The sequence below is a fragment of the Seriola aureovittata genome, chromosome 2, assembly GCF_021018895.1.
Source record: "Seriola aureovittata isolate HTS-2021-v1 ecotype China chromosome 2, ASM2101889v1, whole genome shotgun sequence".
NCBI classification, from domain to species: Eukaryota; Metazoa; Chordata; class Actinopteri; order Carangiformes; family Carangidae; genus Seriola; species Seriola aureovittata.
This window is the reverse complement of record NC_079365.1, coordinates 8,867,450-8,887,500: the sequence shown is the minus strand read 5'-3', so window position 1 is coordinate 8,887,500 and position 20,051 is coordinate 8,867,450. Positions and strand designations below refer to the sequence as shown.

Below are 20,051 nucleotides of genomic sequence, written 5' to 3'. Positions count from 1 at the left end.
GTGCAGTATCTCTTAATAAAGCTATCACTTCTGCACATAAGCATGACTGTCTATGGTACATAATTAAGCACTTTTTAAATATACACTTACTACATGTATTTTATTGTTTTCACAATACAATGTCGTGTGTTTCTTCCACTCTCTGAACAGGAACATGGCCCCTCAACCAGCAGCGGAACTGGGCTACAAACCCCTGGATGGTGGCTGGGGCTGGATGGTGGTATTTGGGGCCCATATTTCCATTGGATTCGCCTACTCGACGTCGAAAGCCCTATCTATTTTCTACAAAGCGATCCAAGAGGACTTAGGGGCCAGCTACAGTGAAACAGCATGGATTTCCTCAATTATGCTGGCTGCCATGTATGCAGGCGGTGAGTTGATTCAATCAGTGCTTGTGATATTGATTTTTCCATTTGGAAAAATAATCACTATTATTAGTAGGATTAGGCTATCTGTCAATAAACTATCACTAACAGATTATTGACATTGAATTCACTTAATACTTTTTGGGCAAATTTAGTGGTAACCTTGTTTAAAAAATCGAAATAGCCTTTGTTCCATGTGGATATTAGGTGACAATATCCTAGTCTAGGAACATTTAATTTAAACAAAGTAGTTTATTGTTTAAAGAGGATGTTCTCTCTTTGTCAAGCAGGTCCACAATGATTCAGTGGCCTCAGTGCAGTAAAAGCTTCTTTTTGTTTTTCAGTTTCTCCATGGTGATGGTCTAAGATAATTCTATATCTTGTAGCACTAGTTAGACAAATATTGTAACTCACTATCTACTTTGCTATATACATCGTACAACAATGACTAGCTGGTTCTTCAGTCCAGGCAAGGCCACATTGTCATTCTCATCACAACATTTGGAAAGCTTACTGTTGTTTACAGATTTTACCCCCAGAATACATTGATTTTCAGCCACATTTTATGATCCCATAAATCCAAAATGTATTGTGTTGCCTAATACAAAAGTATACTGTTCTGTACAAATTGTGGTCCTTTTGTAGTGAGCACAGCTCAAAACACTGTATGCTTCATGTAATACAACAGGATACCTCAAACATGTCTTTGCATAGCATAGCATTGCTGCGATGCAGTTCTTTTACTTAGTGGTTGACATACGCTGACATATCTGCTGTAAGCTAATATCAGCAGACATGCTACATCAATAAAACCACTTGGTTACCGTAAATACAATAACTTCAATTTGAAAGTTGCAGCAGAGCACATTGAAATTCACATAACTTCAGGACAACACAAGTTCTGTAGCCAACACCTATAATCAATACTCTTTACAAGACTAGAGAATACTTTTGTATTGACAGGCAAATAATAGCCTGCAGGTAAACCAGGTTGAGCTGTTTTTTTTCTCTTGGTTCTTTTGTATTGTATTGTATTGTGTTCCCCTCGGGGCTCTAACGCACCAAGCTCACCTTCAAGAACTAGCACTGATAATGGTCTGTTGATCAAACACCCTTCAAGTCACCTTACATCTTCTGTTAAAAGTTGCACTTGAACACACCACAAAGACCACAGCAAATGTTGAGCTGACTGCAGAGTTACACATCTGTGAGAGGGAATAAGATGACATCAAATGGCATTATAGCCAAAATTAGTGTAAGTAAATTCCAGTTTCATAGCAAATGGAGAATCCTTTTACTATCTTGCATTTGTCTTCTCTACAAAGAAAAATAACTGTTTTGTATGGTTGTGCTGTAGACTCATTTAGACAAGATAGAAAATTGAGAAATTGACTTCACATGACTGACTGCACCCACTTAAATAGCTTCAGGCTGCCTAATAAGGTGAATGTTGTTAGCATGTATTACTCTCCTGACTTTAATTTAACTATGCACACTGACACTGCTTAATCTAAGTCGTTTAACAGCAGTTTAGCACTTTCGCTTTAACATTCAGGTTCATACAGAATATTTGTGCAACTACACTGTAATAGCACTACTGAACTACTTCTGTGTGGTGGTTCTTGACCTTCTTGGCTTTTGACTTTTCTTAGCCAAGCAATGCCTGCTAGTAGTCACAAGCCCTTGTCCTGGGTTAAAAATGTTCATGAGCTGTGAGTAGGCTACTTAAAACAATGTTACAGTCACATAATGTTAGATTTTTTAGGTTTTTATCAAAGGTCCCATATGTTACACTTTATGGTTTTTTATTTGAAGAAGAAGATATATTTATGGTTTTAAGTACTAAAAACAATCTCAGTGTAGTTTTACCGCTCTATCTCTGGAGCTCTAGTAACAACAGCAGTCAGTGAGCTGGCTCAGACCCTATTTTCTGTTTGTCTGACTGTTGTCTGAGTGATTGAAAAAAAAATATATAGCAGATTTTAGGTAAACACACAAGGTTGGATGGTCGGTCTGGGTGGGCGGGGCTTGGGGAATGGCTAAGAGCGATGACTGCTTTGTTGTGACATCACAAAGTTTCAAAAGTCCTTACGGCTCGTTTTAAGGCTCAGTTTCCGAAATACAAGCTGTTTGCATTTTTCTGTGGACTTAATGAATTTTTTCTATACATTTAATAATTTTGTGACCAGATAAATTTTGTGGCCCCATTTTAGGTCAAATTCAGACAGACAACAGTGCTGCTTGCAAAAATGCATTTGAATGGGACCGCTCTGTTGGTGCCAAAATAGGGGGGGTTCTAGGAAAAAAAAAACGCAGGGTTGTCTGGCAAAAAATGTTGACATTTAGCCAATCAAATAAGTGCAAGCCTACTTTCCTGGTAAGGGGAACAGTGTACTTCTTTTTTTTTTAAAGTATATTTTTTTGGGCTTTTTTTATGCCTTTAATGGACAGCACAGTGGAGAGTGACAGGAAACGGGGAGGCAGAGAGAGGGAGAATGACATGCAGTGAAAGGCCGTCCGATGTGGGATTCGAACCGGGGCCGACTGCAGCGAGGACTGTAGCCTCTACACATGGGGCGCCTGCTTAAACCACTACGCTACACGACGCCCTGGGGAACAGTGTACTTCTGCTGTTTATTTTACTTATTTTATTGTTGACACTCAGCAACCTCAACTTTATTAGGTCCTGTCAGTGTCATCTCTGCTGTGTGTTCTTTGTGATGACTGGTTGATAGATATCAAATGTGTGAGAAAACAGATAGAAAACCTCTGGATCTCTCATTGGGTGAGCTTAAACCAATTCCATTGTTTCATCCATAACGTAGTGTTGGTGGCTTAGTGGCAGAATTTTTATTAGCCATAAAGGAGGGATGTGCATTAAACCTTTAATCTTGTAACAAAATAAAATGTAAAATGCTATTTTTCCCTTCAAATACAACACACTATTTATGGTTCAGTGGTTGAATTTTTCATTTGCAGCTGAATAAAAGGTCTGTAAAAGCGATGGGTGAATGTATGCATATGTTGCAAGAAATTAGCACCTGGGTCGATGTCAGATAAGATACACATGTCACACCACTGCTTTCACAACAGGCAAAACAATCAGAGAAATCTCAAATAACTTTTCCACAGGTCTGGTGTCATTCCACAATATATTGTGGTATTTTGAGTACTTTGGAAAACTCATTAGATGACACAAAATATGCCAAAATAGAAAAAACTTGTGTAGGCTTTACACAAATCATTAGCCGCTTTCAAGGTTACAGAACAAGGGGTGTGTGACTCACCTGCACTCAACTCAGGGAGGCCTAACTGGTGAAATATTCCCTTCCACTGTGGCTCAGGCACAGGGCTTTATCATATTGTCCTTGGCAAGGCTTCAGCAATGTCACCCAGTGGAGGAGAGAGATGGGGGTTATATATCAGAGGAAGGTTCAGCACACTGGGGTCTGACGCCAGGTCCCCATGGGAGAGACATGACAGCCTTTTCAGAAAACCTCTGACTCAAGGAGTCCAAATGATAAAGTTATAATGGAAGTGGAAGTGGTGGTAGTGCGGGAGATGCCCTATTGTGACAGCTACAGTGAGAGAGATGATCTATGTTTGACCCCTGCAGGCACCTGGTTAACTGTATAACACTAGGATGGATATTTTTATTTCATGTACAGTAGTTACATTGGTGCAGCACATAAAGTTGTTGAGGACAGTTCTTTACATGAAACGAGAAAGAAAGGCAAAAAATGAAAGAGAACTCTTCACTGTCACTCGGTTAACTTTTTTAAATGGGTGTTTCAGATTCGAGCAGTTCAGTGCCTTGACATTAGTCCATAGACTCCATAGACACAATGTAAATAGCTAACAGGAATGTGGAGTAATCCACTGATGATCTACAGCAGTTTCAAGAAGCAGAGGCCTGAGGGAAAGTAGAATATCTGAAAATACACTTGTGATGTTATATTCTGTTGTTGATGTCAAACCTGTTTCATTGTGGCCTAAAAGGTTTTGTTATCTTGGCCCATGTGGTCCCGCTGTTGTTCGACAAGCTGCTGTCTTTTGGCTTAATGGAAAGCCTAGGAAAAGTGTATTCATTTGTGTCGCCAGGAGGGTTGAGTGTCGAACATTAATATTTTTTGAGTACTGCTGTTAAATGGGTCAGTAGCATCAAGCAACTGTGAAGTACCTAAATTTGGCTGTGAATGCCCAGCCAGATGCTTAATTTGGGTCAGAGTCTTTCTTGTGGTAAGACAAAAGTAAACACAGAGGCATTTGAGAAGTTTGGCTTTTTTCCATTAAAGCTGCATTTATCAATATTTTTATATTGACAGTGGATCAAATGATGTGTAATGTGAAAGCTGTTGCTTGTAGTGACGAACACGCCCTGCAGCTCCATGGTGTGTTTTATCGCCTTTAACTTATTGTTTGGTTTTATGTCCCACAAGTTAACTGTTTTGGTCCAGTCTCACCGCTCACATCAATCATGTTTCTAGCAGCAGCAGCAGCAGGCTGATATACAAAGTCCAGAATTCACTCAGGTATTGACTTAGTTTGGAAATTTGAAACCAGGCTTACATACCATCAGCAAGTAACTAATACTAAAATCCAAAATTTGCCTTTTATGTATTGTTATATCTACATTCAGAGATCTACAGATGAACATGGTTTATAAACATTAAATTAAAAAGAAATACAAGGACATGGTTACAGATATACCGCATAGGCTACCAAACATTCATGTATGGTTGTAACAATCATAAACAAATACATAAACTAACTTTTGAATGAATACAGAACTTGCACAGGTTAAACTGAAGACAAAGGCTCAGAGTGAGCTGCACCACGTCGCCATATTGGCAGTGTTTTACTCCGCCTAGGTGGGCCGTGTATGGAGCGGAGATTTCGGTCCATGCTGGAAATTATCTATAGAGGCCAAAACAGTTTTTTCCAACAGGCTGAAAACATGTTTATTTCTGCTGTAAAGCTGGACATTTTAACATGGGAGTTTATGATAATTGACTCGTTTTTGGAGCCATCCTCAAGTGGTCATTTGAGGAACTGCAATTTTTGGCACTTCCTTGTTGGCTTCATTCTTCAGCCCCGTAGGTTGCTGCTTAGAAATTGATCAGCCTAGGTAAACATCCTCTTGAAGACGGTAGGTGTTTGCCAAACATCTAATACTCTAATACTTTTGACTGGGCTTTTTTTAATTAACACCGTCCACACTGAGACCTATCACACATTGCATTGAAAAGCAGCAGCATGTTAAGGTTTCAATAATCATGGCAGCCTGTGTATTAGTTTGATTTATTCTCTCCTCATTTTTCTATATGTCTGACTTGAATTATTATATATTCAAAGAATTGGTCTTCATAGCAAGGAGAAGAAATGGCGTGCTGCAGAAAGACTGGTGGTGCAATGTCACTCTTTTAGGCAAGGTTATGAATGAAGGGAAGAGTGACAGCATATAAAAGACTGTTTAATTGCTGATTGATCACTGAGTGTAGTATTCTACATTATCAGGGGAGAGTATAATGAGTTGCCAAGTTGCTTAGCAGTAAACGCAAAAGTGTGGAGGTGTTCCATCACCTCTCCTTTTGCCCTTGGTTTAGACTTACAGTAGACTGAGAACTGGCCCCGTTGTTCTCTGAACCCTTGGTCACTAGCAGTAGGTAAGTCAATTGCTAAAACTTTTTATATTGAGATGTATTTTATGATCATTCTGAACCACTCTCTGTTTCTTTTTCTGATTCTTTGTAGGACCTGTGAGCAGTATCCTGGTCAATCGCTTTGGAAGCCGGCCAATAGTGATACTGGGTGGACTGATGTGTGGGCTCTCTATGGCAACTGCCTCTTTTGGGAACTCCATCATTTACATCTACTTTTTCATTGGTGTCATTGGAGGTACAGCGCTTGGATAGTTTAAAAAATATTGCTAAGTTCTTTTTCACAATACATATGCTGCGAAGTAGTACGGTCCAGACGTGCTCTTCTTGGACATCACTTGACTTAAAAGGGCTTAACCAGTTTGATTGATTCTACTAAATGCATACCGGCCTTGGGAATCTGTAGAAAATTAGTTGACAAGGAGATCACAACCCAAAACTAAGACAAAGTACCTGTGGGTTTGTAATTTAGTGAATGAGCTAGCTAATTTCATGCTTACCTCTTTGCTTTCCATTCCCATCAGCCCTGGTTAATCCCCTATGGGGTTTAGAGGTTGGCCGTCTGCCTCTTTTTAGATTCTGTCAGAATATCTGGGTTGCCAGACCAGCTTCCCCCGACTGGGCTGCCGTGCTGTTTGTCGGGGGCCCAGGGCAACTGCCTCAGCTCCTGGGGTGGAGTTAGACCACCAAGGGGAACAGAACCAGGGCGGTAATTAAGATAGAACCGTGCCTGATCCCAGAGAGCACGCTCTTATGTGGCCCTCTGTACTCTCCCATAGGCTCCCATCATGGTCGTCACATGGGGACTCCCTGCCACCCTGTGAGGCTCATTACCCTGCCAAGGACTGCTGTGAAGGATTAATAGGCCCAACAAGTGGCTGTGCCATGTGCGGTGCCTGGGGGCATATGTGAGCCCTGCTCTGCTTCCCTGTTCCCTGGCACACTGACACATAGGCATCAGTTTTACCTAGCAGACATGCAGACATATGCTCACACATATACACATATACATACACAAATGCACTTATATTCAAAGAGATAACCTATGAATTCAAATCTTTACAGAATTAGCAAATGGCTTGCAGTAAGTAATTATCCTTGTGTCCTTTTATAGCAGGGGATGTCATTTTCAAATAGGCGTGGACAGTCAAGGTCAGGCTGATTGTCATTATACAAGGTTGCAGAAAAGCAACTGTGGATACATATGAGGCACAGAGTTCAGCATATGGATGTTCCAGTTCCGAAAGGTTCACATTTTAGATTATCTGGGGCAACAAAAGACGTTCAAGTGATAAATCATTCAAGAAATAGGCTTTATAGAGCAAAAAAGTTGTAATAGTGATAGTAGCCAACAAATTGGAAAAATAGGGCAGTTAGGAGATATAACCTTGTGCCAGTCAATGCAGTGCTTTAAAAATAAATAAAAGGATCTTAAAATCACGTGTCTGTTTCACGGGTAAACACTGAAACAGGGTTAGTACAAGGGAACCAGGTGCAGTTGAGATAGAGCTGACTGACTGAGTCCTACATAGAGTTGCAGTAGTCAAGGTGAGAGGAAATAAAAGCATGAACTATACTCTCCAAATCTTTAACAGACAGGAATGATATTAACTTGTGTCGAGTGAGCGAGAATGGAAGAAGCCAGTGTTGACAAATTAGTTAATTTGTTCATCAAATTTTAAATTTGAGGGATCATGTCCGTGTTATTGCACTAATTCAAATTCAAATTGAAATTTATTTGTACAGCACCATCTCATACAAAATCAGTTCAAAGTGATTTACATAAAAATGGAAAAAGAAATAAGAAGAAAAAAAGAATGAATTAATAAAAAATTTGATAGTTGAATAGACAGTGGATAAGATGCTTCTTGATGTCGTTGTGCTTATGACAACTTATGGACAGTCTCTTGTTGGCTGTTTAGAGAGCGCTGATGGACTTTACTCCACATATTGATCACTACCCGTACCAGTACAGACACTGAGATAATGTTGAAAAACAGTGGAGTATTCCTTTAACGGAAGGACATTTAACAAAAAATAGTAACTGGTCATGGTTATTTGCTGCTCTAAAGAAGTTCACATAGCCTTTTAATTTACCTTAGGCTAATTTTGTAAATAAAATTTTAACAACACGTTTCATTTCAACATTTCATCCACTTTATTCATTAACATTTCTTTATTCATCAGAATCCCTTCATGCTATCCTAATGAAGAAATGATCTACTAAAAGAGACAGTAAGATGCCACTTTGTGATGCTTGATCTTTGGATGGCCAAACATTTAATCAGCTGTTAAGAAATCAAAACATTTTCTTATGTCACAAATCTGTAAGATGTCCAACACACACAGTAACATCTCCAGTGCTAAGAGTGTGTGTATGCCTTAAAACGAGCTGTCAGGACTAATGTAATTTCGTGATGTCACAACTCTACAGTCACCACCCTCAGCCATGCTCACATCACGGCCCACCTTGACCCACCATCTAACCTTTTTTTTGTTGTTGTTGTTGTTGTTTTAACTTTGTCAACAACACTACACCAAGCACTCATTCTGTCGCTGAGCTAGCAAGCTACAAGACAGAAAAATGTCAAGGAAACGCTGCACGATCACTGGATATCAAGAAGCCAGTATATCAATGCACAGCCTTCCCAAGGACAGTAATGTTAGAGGGCAGTGGTTAAAGTTTATTGTTCTGAAATACCAGAGCATTTTATTTTAGAATTTCATTTGTCTGTTCAGCTCATTTCGCCATTTGCATTTACCAGTAATTTTCACCAAGCCGCAGTAGTAGGCTACAATCTGTTTGCTGTGGATGACCTGACCCTGGATCACTCCATCAGCCAGTAAAACTATAGTGGGTTGGTTTTGGGTACTTAAAACCTTAAATATATCTTCTTATGGATATCAACACTTCAAAATATGTAAAATGTGGGACCTTTAAATTGAATTTTGGGTAAAGAGTCAAGAGAGTGCATGTGTTACACAGGCTCTCTAATCTATTGCTGCTTAAATGGAGGGATTATTTCTGAAATAATTCCAGCACTCTGTGATGAGATTTAGCAAAACTGAAATGAGATGGAAGCTTAATGACTGAGCAGAAACAGTCCTAATTTAATTTAGCGAGCACCCTCTGGAACTTAGGTTCAAGAAGGGTTTCTTACTAAAGATGGTTGGAATCTGACTGTGTATTTTTCCATCTGTCTACACACAGGTTTTGGACTCTCCTTAAATCTGAATGCATCTCTCACCATCATCAGCAAGTATTTCTTGATCAAGCGTCCTTTAGCCAACGGACTGGCCATGGCCGGGAGTCCAGTGTTTCTGTGTTTCCTGGCCCCTCTAAACCAATATTTACTGGACAAGTTTGGCTGGAGGGGAAGTCTGCTTATCCTTGGCGGTCTGATTCTCAACTGCTGCGTTGCTGGAGCCCTGATGAGACCTGTTATTCCGCCTGGTCAGCCGTCCTCTTGTGCACCACAGAAGATGGTGGAAGAACAGCCAAGACAGCGCAACACTAAGCTAAAACAAAGCTGTATGAAGAATGCTAAGTTCTTGGATTTGTCCTTCTTCAAGGACAGAGGCTTCGTCATTTACCTCATAGGAAATGTGATGTTCATTTTTGGGGCCTATGCGCCCATTGTATTCCTGTCAGCCTATGCTATTGACCAAGGCGTAGAGGAGTACTCCGCCGCCTATCTGCTCACTATTATGGGCTTTGTGGACATGTTTGTTCGTCCTGGCACTGGCCTTCTAGCCAGCAGCAAGTGGATCAGACCCAGAATCCAGTACTTCTTCAGCTTTGCTATGGTCTTCAACGGCACGTGCCACTTACTTTGCCCGCTGATGAAGAGCTATCCCTTGCTGGTGGTGTATGCAGTATTTTTCGGCATTAGTTTCGGCATGGTTTTTGCACTTATTTTTGAATGCCTGATGGACCTGATGGGAAATCAACGGTTCCCCAGTGCTGTCGGACTGGTCACCATCATCGAGTGCTTCCCCATGCTTCTGGGACCACCTACTGCAGGTAAATGTGCACACTGAATATAAAATGCATAAACAATCACATTGTGTGTACAGATCCCTCTCTCTCTCTCTCTCTCTCTCTCTCTCTCTCTCTCTCTTTCTCTTTCTCTTTCCCTTTCTTTCTGTCCCTGTCTTACACAGGCACAAGTATTTACTCTATAACTCCCTTTAGATTTGTTGATAGATACCTTACGCTGCTCCTTTCTGCAGCTGAAGAGCCAAGGGGAAGTGAATAATGTAGGCTTACAAACATACAGATGCAGGAAAAAAACCCTCTATTGTTAGAGCATACATAAATAGCCAGTTTGAAGCAAGCTGCTTTGCAAACAATGCAGCAAACTGAATTAAACATATTTGTGGGTTTATCTCTTTCTCGGTCATGGGCTGTGCATTATGTCGCATAAGAGCTCAGTTGCTTCCAAGGGTGTCATTGCTGTAAGACAGAGCAGGATTATCACTGGTGAGTAGGGGTTCTTTGAGGCACATGAGGGCCCACAAAAAATAGTAATTGGTCATGGTTATTTGCTTGTAAAGAAGCCGGCTTTGCTCATTGCTCAGGCTTTCATGGCATGTTTTGAATATTTGGAAGAAAAAGCTAAGAAGCTGAGGTTTGTGTGCATCCTTTACATTTACTACATTAGTGTACTGTTCTACCAAAAGAGCAGCAGAATCACAAATCCTTCAGCTGCTATACTGGCATTTAAAAATTTTTTTTAGAGTTCATAAAAAGTTGAGTGTTTGCGAGGAGTTATTAGTTAAAGGACAAAGTGCAAACTGATAATATGAAAAAGATTTTAAGGGTTGTTGCAACATAGGTCAGGCAGTGTGCCTGGATACCCTGGTGCCACACCTCTGAATTGTGTGCATATATGTGTTGGGTGATATAAAACTGACAGGTGTGAGGGGGAAGGCACAGGAAGAGGGACTTTCATTTTCTGTCTGTGACACAAAATGTCGAGTGATCTTGGAAACAGGATATTGAAAACAACAGACAGAAAAAAATGCTCTCACAAAAGTTTCCTATGTTAGACTCTGTCGCTGTGTCCTGTGCAGTAAATTAATCTGTTAAATAAGGCTTTGTTCTGGCTGCCAACTGGGATTCAAGCCTGAACCAAAATGTTTTGATACCAAAATACAAATACAACTTTTATTTTGCTTTGACAATGGAAAAGCATTCCTGGAAAAATACAGTAGAATTTAAATTGTGATTGCGTCCTAGCGATGGTTTGGTAATTTCACTGCCCCAAGCCAGAGCTTTTCAAGTCTGACACTGTGTGCCCCAAAATTGAAATCGTGCTCAATGAGTTTAAGCATGTTCCTTTGGATTTACAGACAACTGTCACTGGATTTCTGTGATATTGCAGGGAATTTGAAATAGGATGATTCTCAGAGAAGCTCTGGCTGTAAGGAGCATCTGTTTTTATGATTTCAGAGTAGATTTAAGGATGTTTATTCACCATTCACGGACATTGGAGATAATGATATCCTTGGAAAGTGATTTCTTGATAATAAAACTAAAACCTGGATGATTTCACAAAATTATAAAACAAACTCTATAGCTACTATGTTTTTGTAGCCAAATGACGGTTAGTCCTGGCTAGGCTGTCACAGACTTCTCTGGTTATATCATTATTAACTCAGAAATTGAATTATTCCCTTTAATATATGTGGTTGGTTGGGATTTTTGGAATCTAATTCTGTGTGTTATATTTTATTGTTCATAAAGCTACAAGCTGAATTACTGAACTTTTTGTTTTTGCTTACCAGCCCATCAGATGGGAGAAAAAGCTGTTTTTCATCTGATGACATTCCCAGAGCTCTTGTGTCTCTGATACGGCTTTAGATTAAAGTGTTGGACTGCTATCTTCATGGTCTAAATAACTGTGTAATCAGAAGGATATTGTTTGCCCTCTCTGCTTCCTTGCCATTTTCGAGACTGGTGCACTTTTGAAAATCCCACTATAAAACACTTCTCTCGATTCAGTAAAAACAGAGGCGTTGTATATAATGACAGTAACAGTATCTGAAAAAGGAGCTATTGGAGAAAATTGTTTTCGAGTGACTATTTTCCATTAATAGAAAATAAGCACTTTCGATTGAGGCCTTATTGTTGGCTTTAGAGCCGGTAACAGCTGCCACAGAGACAGGAAGAAAGTAAGTGCTTTGACGATGCAAATGAATTAAGGCTTACTGATGATGCTGGCAATTTGTTGTGAGATAATCTTCAACAATTCAACTCTCCTGGACACATAAAAAGTAGAAGTACAGTACCAAAGCTGGAGTTTCATTGCAAACAAAGGTCAATTGTTTTAGTTAAACTTGAGTTTAAAGGCTTTGCAGTGATTATTTTACAGAAATGTCAAAAGAACATGTCAAGACATCAGTGTAAACACTGAGCGATGACATTTGGATTTGTCAGTGAAGGTGTGGCACAGTTACTCCTACAATGAAGACACGTCAAGTTTAGAATTTAAATCATAAATGGCTAATCGATTAGTCAATTTATTGAAAAATAATCAGCAACTATTTTGATAATCAGTTAATCGATTAAGGAATTTTCAAGTGAAAATAAAAATGAAATCAAATAATTAAAATATTAACTAGAAACAATTTTAGCAAAAGGCTGCAACATAACAAAATGTGAAAAAAGTGAAGGGGTCTGAGCACTGTTCGAATGCACTGTAACAAGATGGTCAATATCATCACTGATCCTCTGTGAGGTTTACGAGCACAGACTGATGTGAACCCTAAAGCACGACAATCAGGCAGCAGAGTCTCAGTGAAAGTTCAGTTTACTGAATTCAGGCAGAGAAATAAGTAAACAAGAGTTTGCTGATGCCAGTTTTCAACATTTTCTGTTAAGGCCATGTGGGAGTCAGGCATTACATTAACCAACATGCAGCACGTGTCTTTTATGCTCTATGTCTCTACCAGGGATGCAAAGTAAGTCTACACAACACAAGATAACACAAGATCTACAATATTCAAGGAATATTATTTAGGTAAATATCTGCTATATATGATGGAAATTACATTTGATAAATTGGTCAGAATAAAAAAGAAAACAAAAACATTACTCCCATCATCCACATCTCCAGTCCCAGTTTAATGTCACTCCCACTCGTCAGAATCAGATTCTGAAGATTCAGCGGTTCTTTCCTGAGCCTTCCTCTCCCCCTCTGTTAACTGTGACCCCCTAGGCCAGATGCTGCCTGATGCCAGAGCTGGATGGCAGGGCAGGGGTCATAAAGCTCTATAGAGGGAGTGGAGAGCTGATTGGTCAGCAGGTCACAAAGGCTTCTTGATGTAAGACAGGACCTCCTCACTCTGCATTTGATTGAAGGCTCTGTCACAGTCTGCTGTAGAGGCTGGTAGAGTGAGAATGCGGTTGGCCAGGCTGAGGATGTCAGAACACCGGCGTCGCAAAAACCTGCTGATCGCTTGCCAGGTCCTTATTTTACCTTCTCATGCAGTCTAGTCTTGAAGATGGTCCACTGGTCTGGGATGAGTTCAGTAGCGAGGATGTCAGGATGCTCCGGAAGTGTCTGGTCAATTTCTCCACTTCCGATTCACTAAATTCTGAGAAGAGACAGATGTGATTGAAAAAAATACTGAGTCATACGCTTTCAAGAATTTGTAGAGGAAATAAATGTTGCAGTTTGAATCTAACATACAAACAGTGATCTGTGTCAGGACAACTGTTCAGATTCACCAGCTTTGTAGTTTGGAGAACCACATTCTCATGTCAGTGAATCGACTTTGCAGACTCTAGCGGTCTCTGGCCATAACACGGTTTAAGTTGTTGTTATCATTCTCATGCTGGTCCATACAGGCTTTCAGCTTTTGGTAGGTCTGTGGTACATTAGTAAGTTTATTCAGCTAAGCAGCCATGCATAATTCTTCAGTTCTCTCTCAGGCACTCACCTGGTTGGTTGTCAGGCAGCTATATACAGTACTTCAGCCACTGTGACAGTTGGGGTTTGAAGAGTCTGAGAGAGGTTGTCGAGGTAGGTCAGGCAGTCATGCATGAAGTTGCAGAACATGAAAACTGCTGGCTCCCGGCAGGTTTGGAGGTAGTGGCGTGCTTTGCTCCTCTGCACTGGATTCACCCCTTCAGCATCTGGTGACTGAATCTTCATGCAGTCTTTATACTTATACCTCTTAATCCCTGTGATGCCACATTGTTTTTTTGTTTTGTTTGTATGCTATATTAGTCTAGGCCATTTGACCTTGGGTGATTCAGTTTAACCATTGGCTGTTAGATAGCGTTCTTTGCTCAAGTTGTCTTGGTAACCACATGTGTCTCCCTGTTAAAGTGTCCAATGGAAACAAGCAGATTCACGTTTTAATCTGTTTTAGGGGAATGCCACAAATTGCTCTGTTACACTTGTATTATTTGTTTGTATATGCTAGTTTTAATTACCCACTACCCAAAATCACTGGGGGCCATATCACAGAAACTTCCTATCTTAAGTCTTAAGATAGGCAGAGTGTGAGATAGGAGTTTAGTACTGAAGCAAATCTTAACTAGCATTAGGAATTCTACCTTATCTTACTTCATCCTATTTTATCTCATGTTAGTAAATCCTAAATACTCAATTCAACACCAGTTATCAACTTTTATGTCTGTTACCTAGCAACCAACGCTGCTATTCTCTTCTCATCTCATCTCGCTGAGGTTTTGTTTAGACTTCATCATTGAAACTAACAAAAACTGGAAAAACCAACAATGGCCTCTTAACTTCCAGACAGATTAGTTAGAAGTGTTGGTAACATCTGTAGAAGAATCTTGAGCACACAGAGTAACCTCCTCCACCATTAATTGATTAGCTCTGTCTTTGCACCAATCAATGTGTCAACTTTAGGGTTCACTCTGAGATTTTTGTTTAGTGTCCTAGACGAATACGCTGAGGGTGTAGTGTACATGCACATGACTTAATCAGCCGTGCATATCGTTTCACTGACAAACTTTTCCTTTGCCTCCAACTTGAGTTTTAATGAGGTGAAAATTTATAGGCCCCCCAGTTTGTCTGGTGCAACCCAGTTCTGAGGCGCTCATTTAATAGGGTAAATAAGTGCCTCCCTGCACGTCTAACTTTCTCCTCCAGAGGGCACAATCGTTATGTCTCCCCTAACTAGTCTGCTTGTTACTGCTCCCCCAAAACCTGCGGGTCAATCCAATTAGGAGAAAGTGAGGTAAGTGGGTGTAATTAGCCTTTTGCTTTGGGTGTTTAATGACGCTCAGTTCAAACTCTCATCATTAAAGTCCTGTACCTTGGCCATAATTAAGCTGTGAATACATTAAAAAAAGAGGTGACTATGCCAGATGGACTTAATTACTGCTCAGCCAATCAAGGACTGTCTTAATGAGGGTGATGGTCATTGGCGTACACGCACCAGATGAGTGCTATCAATCAGATGATTCAGCCTTCATTGAGATTGTTGAAACTGATCCAAATGCAAAGTGACCCCTCCTAGTGTAAGTACTCTAAGTGCACGCACATACGCAAACATCATTATCATCAGTATTTGTCGTAAAGATGATAATTGGTCTACTTAAGAAGCTCTACCAAGGAAATGGCCCTTTTAAAATTAATAGATTGTGATAAGATAGTCTAACAATCTGCAATAAAGATGCCCCACAAACTGGTGCGCAACGGCAGTCTCAACAGTCAGGACCAAAAACTTCTTGAAGGTTGGAGGAAGAACAAACTGAAACAGGTTGTCAGAAATACTCCTGAGTTTGTTAATGGTTAAACCATTTTACAATATATATATATACATAATATCATGTATTTTATTATCAGATGATACTGACACTGAGGAAAAGAAAAATGTATCTCCTAATGTAATGTTCAATAAGGCTCTGAAATGTTCTAGAGATGGGTTGTAATACACTGAGATGGACGGACAGACAGACTGTCATACATGCTGAGACTGAGAGAAGTAGTGGCTTTCGCCCATCGATCCGTGTCTGGAGGTGAGGTGGGGGTGGCTGCAGGCGGGATGCAGTTAAGACTCTGAAAACCTTGAGGCTTAAATCTGATCTAAACTACATTTGTCACTTTTCTGGAGACTTGGGCTTGATATTTATGGCTCTGAGAATGGGCCTCTCATCTGATTCGTTTTGGTAGCAGCCGTCCAAATTGCCTTCCCAGAGATGCAGTGAGAGCCAGGAAGGGTGTAATGGCCCTCTGTCATTTCCGACATGACTCCTCTCAAACTGGCCTGTTGTTCACTCTCTCTCACACACACACAAACATAAGTCAAATCTGAGTTTGGTCTTGCTCGTCATCTTCAGACATGTAGAGTAGTCGAACGAAGATACTAATCAGTGACATATTGTGCTTTGCTTGTCATGGTGTACAGTTGTGTGTTTTCTGTTCGGACATTGTGTAGCCTCAGATATGTAGCATGGACTCTCAACCTTCTGCTCTTCTCCACACAGGGTTACTGGTGGACATCTTTGCTGACTACAAGTACCTTTTCTTCATGTGTGGGTCAGTGATCGTGGCTGGCGGGCTCTTCCTCTTCGTCATGAACATCTACAACTACCACATGCTGGAAAAAGAGAAGACAGCAAAGGAAAGACAGCAGAATCAAAAAAACATAGAGAACCAGGGCCAGGTGAGTGTCTCAGAGGCAGAGATGAAGCACACTTCTGAGGCAGCGGTGGAACAAACTGAGCCTGAGGTTAAAGATAAGAGCGGAGCCCAGACAGATCCGCGACCGGAGGACGCAGAAACACCTTCTATTTAGCATGGATGTTTGGGGCTTATGTAAGTACGTGTATTTGTGTTAAGACAACAAAATGACTAATTCCAGCTTTCTCACACACTCATTTATTCATTTGTTCAGTCAAACAGCATTTTGATATTCAATTAACCTTTTAACTCATTTAACAAGCAAATAAGACTAAGAGTCTACAGGCATGTTAGCAGCTCTTTGAGGCTGTACTTAAATACAAAGAAGCTTTGGGCTAAATGTCAACATCGGCGTGCTAACATGCTTACAGTGACAATGCTAACATGCTAATGTTTAAGAGGTTCAATATTTACTACGCTCACCATCTTAGTTCAGCATGTTAGCACGCTAGCATTTGCTAATTAATACGAAGTTGGCCAACAGCTGAGGCTGATGGGAATTTTATAAATGTTAAGTCAGAAATAAATAATAATAAAAAGTAAAAGTCACAGCACACCACTGCTGCTTATTTATCTGTTATCTTGGATAACATTGAGTGAGAGCCGTGAGAGCCAGCTTCTCAAGTGTGATAAATAAATGAAATGTCTATTGTTTGGACTGTTGGTTGGAGAAAAAAAAGACGTTGGCTCAGGGAAATAACAATTAGCATTTTTCACGATTTTCTCTCATAGACTAAAGAATTAAGTGATTAATTGAAAAAAAATCATCAACAGATTTTTCTGCTATTCAAAAAATTGTTAGCTGCAGCTTCAATTTAGTTAATCATCCACCCACTCAGTCAGTTTGTTAGTTTGCCCCCCCAGAGGTTGTTAGAAGGAATGGCAGTGTGTGCAGATGACTCACTGAACTAGGTTCAGTTACTTACCTCTACTCTTTAATACTGCTGGACTGTGTGTGTGCTTTATACCTCTGTGATGTGTTTTCGACTTTGGCTGCACTGTATTACTTTGAATGACTGCGGATAATACTGTGAGGCGCTACAGCCTCTATACGAGATGAGTGAGTCTTAATGTCTCAGAGTGACTGAAATGCAGGAATTGTTGACTTCTTACTCTCACATGATCATGAACGCACATGTCTGCTTTTCTTTTCTGTGTACTGTTCAGTTCATATCCATTTAATCTGTCTATAAAAATGTATGTTCTTGCTAAGATGGGTAACCTCATGGGACTGCCATGAGATATTTTGCACTTGCAGTGTGTACTTTATAAAACTGGTAAGTTTCATTCATAAAATATTGTAGCTGCCAGTAAAGACATAGGAGTATTTCCAGTAACTTGATGCTTTACCTCCTCTTCACTTGCTGTAAATTTATTATACGTTGAGCACTGAAGTCTGTAATGAACATACAGTAACACAACCTGCTATTGACTTATCATTTTATTCTATAGCAAATAATAGTCTTTTTAAATTTTGGTCAATATTTATTTAATTTGAACTTTTATGCTGAAACACTATAAACTATGGTGTGTGTTCCACAGTAACTTTGTGCTGACATTTAGAAGTGACATTTGTTATTTGGGTGAAAATGGATTAGCATGCAATGTTAATTGATTTGATGCTGTGTGTATTTGAGCATGTGAGTGTTTGTTGAAGTGCGAGTGAGTGACAAAATTAATAGAGGAAGTGTTTTACAAATAATCCAAAATCTGTGATATTTGAAGGTGGCAGCTCTTTGAATTCCTGTGTTTTTTTTTGTTTTTTTTAGCATCTCTGCTTTTCGTTAGACAAAGACATTAGAGTATGAGAGGAAATCCAGGGGAGAGAGAGAGGGGATGACATGCAGCAAAAAACTCAGCCTTGTTGGTGGTACACACTTTTAACCAGGTGAGCTGCTGGGGCGCTCAGAGAGAATGAAAGCTTTAGTGTACTAAACGGTTAAATGGCAAAAGTGTAATTGTTGTAGCCTTAATTCAACCTCTGACATGTTATACGCACATGTTATTTAATGTACCATTGATACTATGGATAACACTATATTGTTAACTTTAATAAACTCCACATGCATTTAATTCTGTTCATTTTTTATATACATACTGTATATTATGATACCTTTGGCTTGTACCAATAAGATCAGATCTATTTGTTGTGGTCGATCATTTTGTTCTGCCAACGAGGAGAATGAATTGTCCACTCTCATTTCCTTCATCACCTATTGAGCCATGTTTTTTGCATTCCTCATTCAAGCAGCGAGGTAAATGACACTCGGACACAAGAGAAATTCCATCAAATCAAAATCTACCACGCAACTTCTCAACGTTGGTGGCTGTGTCCAATTTTTCACGACAATTAGAAGACTGGGGAACAAGTTTGGAAATGTCAGCAGCTTAAGGGCGTGAGCACCTAATGAAGCAAGGCCCGAATGTTCCAGGCGAGTGCTCAGAGCTGCATGCGGCCTCACACACATCAGCAAATCAGTGGGCCAATAAATTAGAAATGCACGTGCGAACACACATATACACACACATTTTTTTTTTTTTCGCTATCTCCTGTCCCTTAGCGAAGTATTATGCAAGGTCTTTGGACGTGACAAGGTGGAAAGTTACCCTAGAGACGAGGCGATGGGCGCTGCGGCTGGGAAATCTGTTTATCATTATTATATTTCTTCTCACCTCCTGCTCCACTCTGGCCTGCTGACCCTCTGCTACTGGCCGCCCTCCCCATAATGTGTGTTCCTGCGGAGCCTCATGACTGGTGTCCTCCATGCTCAATGGTAAAAAAGACTTCTGGGTCTCCAGAGGGTCTTAGAGGTGGTTGGGTGACATGGCAATGCTGGGTGAAAAATACTGTAGCACAACAAAAACGAAGAATTATGAACAACATGCCTTCGGGTACTTTGAAATCTGGTGTTTTTGTGCCGTATTTTCTTTATCGCTGTAATGTTATGTGGTTATGTATGTCAAGTCACGTAAATGTTTTTCTCTCTAAGGTTAATATGAGCCCCCTCAGTCGTGAAATTCTTCCTTCCCTTTTGCGTTCAGAGCTTTTGCTGTTTGGGTTTCAGTGCTTTGCTAAAGACACCTCAGTAGATGGTTGCTCAGTTCAAAGGTGGGCTGCTGATACTGCTGTAAGATTTAATTTAATTGCAAAGCAGCTTGTAACACACAGGCTGGTGTACATGTCTGTAACTTAAAGGAGTGAGTAGCTGTGATAGAGCGCATGTGTTTTACTCATCTCTTAATGAGGATTACAATTAGAATGTATCACCATGAGCTAACTCTAATGGACAGCTGTCAGTTAACTGTCAGTTCTTGTTAAACAAGTAGCCAACTTGGGAGTGCATGATTGCAATTGAGTA

At 40.1% G+C, this 20,051-nt stretch overlaps 1 protein-coding gene across 1 annotated transcript in view; it reads left to right on the top strand.

Moving 5' to 3' along the window:
* Window positions 1-18,759, top strand: part of LOC130176065 (monocarboxylate transporter 2-like) — a 19,602-nt gene extending 843 nt beyond the window's left edge. Inside the window, exons 2-5 of the mRNA XM_056386917.1 lie at window positions 151-371; window positions 6,120-6,263; window positions 9,237-10,049; window positions 16,497-18,759. Of these exons, the coding sequence (XP_056242892.1) occupies window positions 155-371; window positions 6,120-6,263; window positions 9,237-10,049; window positions 16,497-16,807 (1,485 nt within the window). The 5' untranslated portion in view covers window positions 151-154 and the 3' untranslated portion in view covers window positions 16,808-18,759. The remainder of the gene's footprint in view (window positions 1-150; window positions 372-6,119; window positions 6,264-9,236; window positions 10,050-16,496) is intronic.
* Window positions 18,760-20,051: the final 1,292 nt, after the last annotated feature.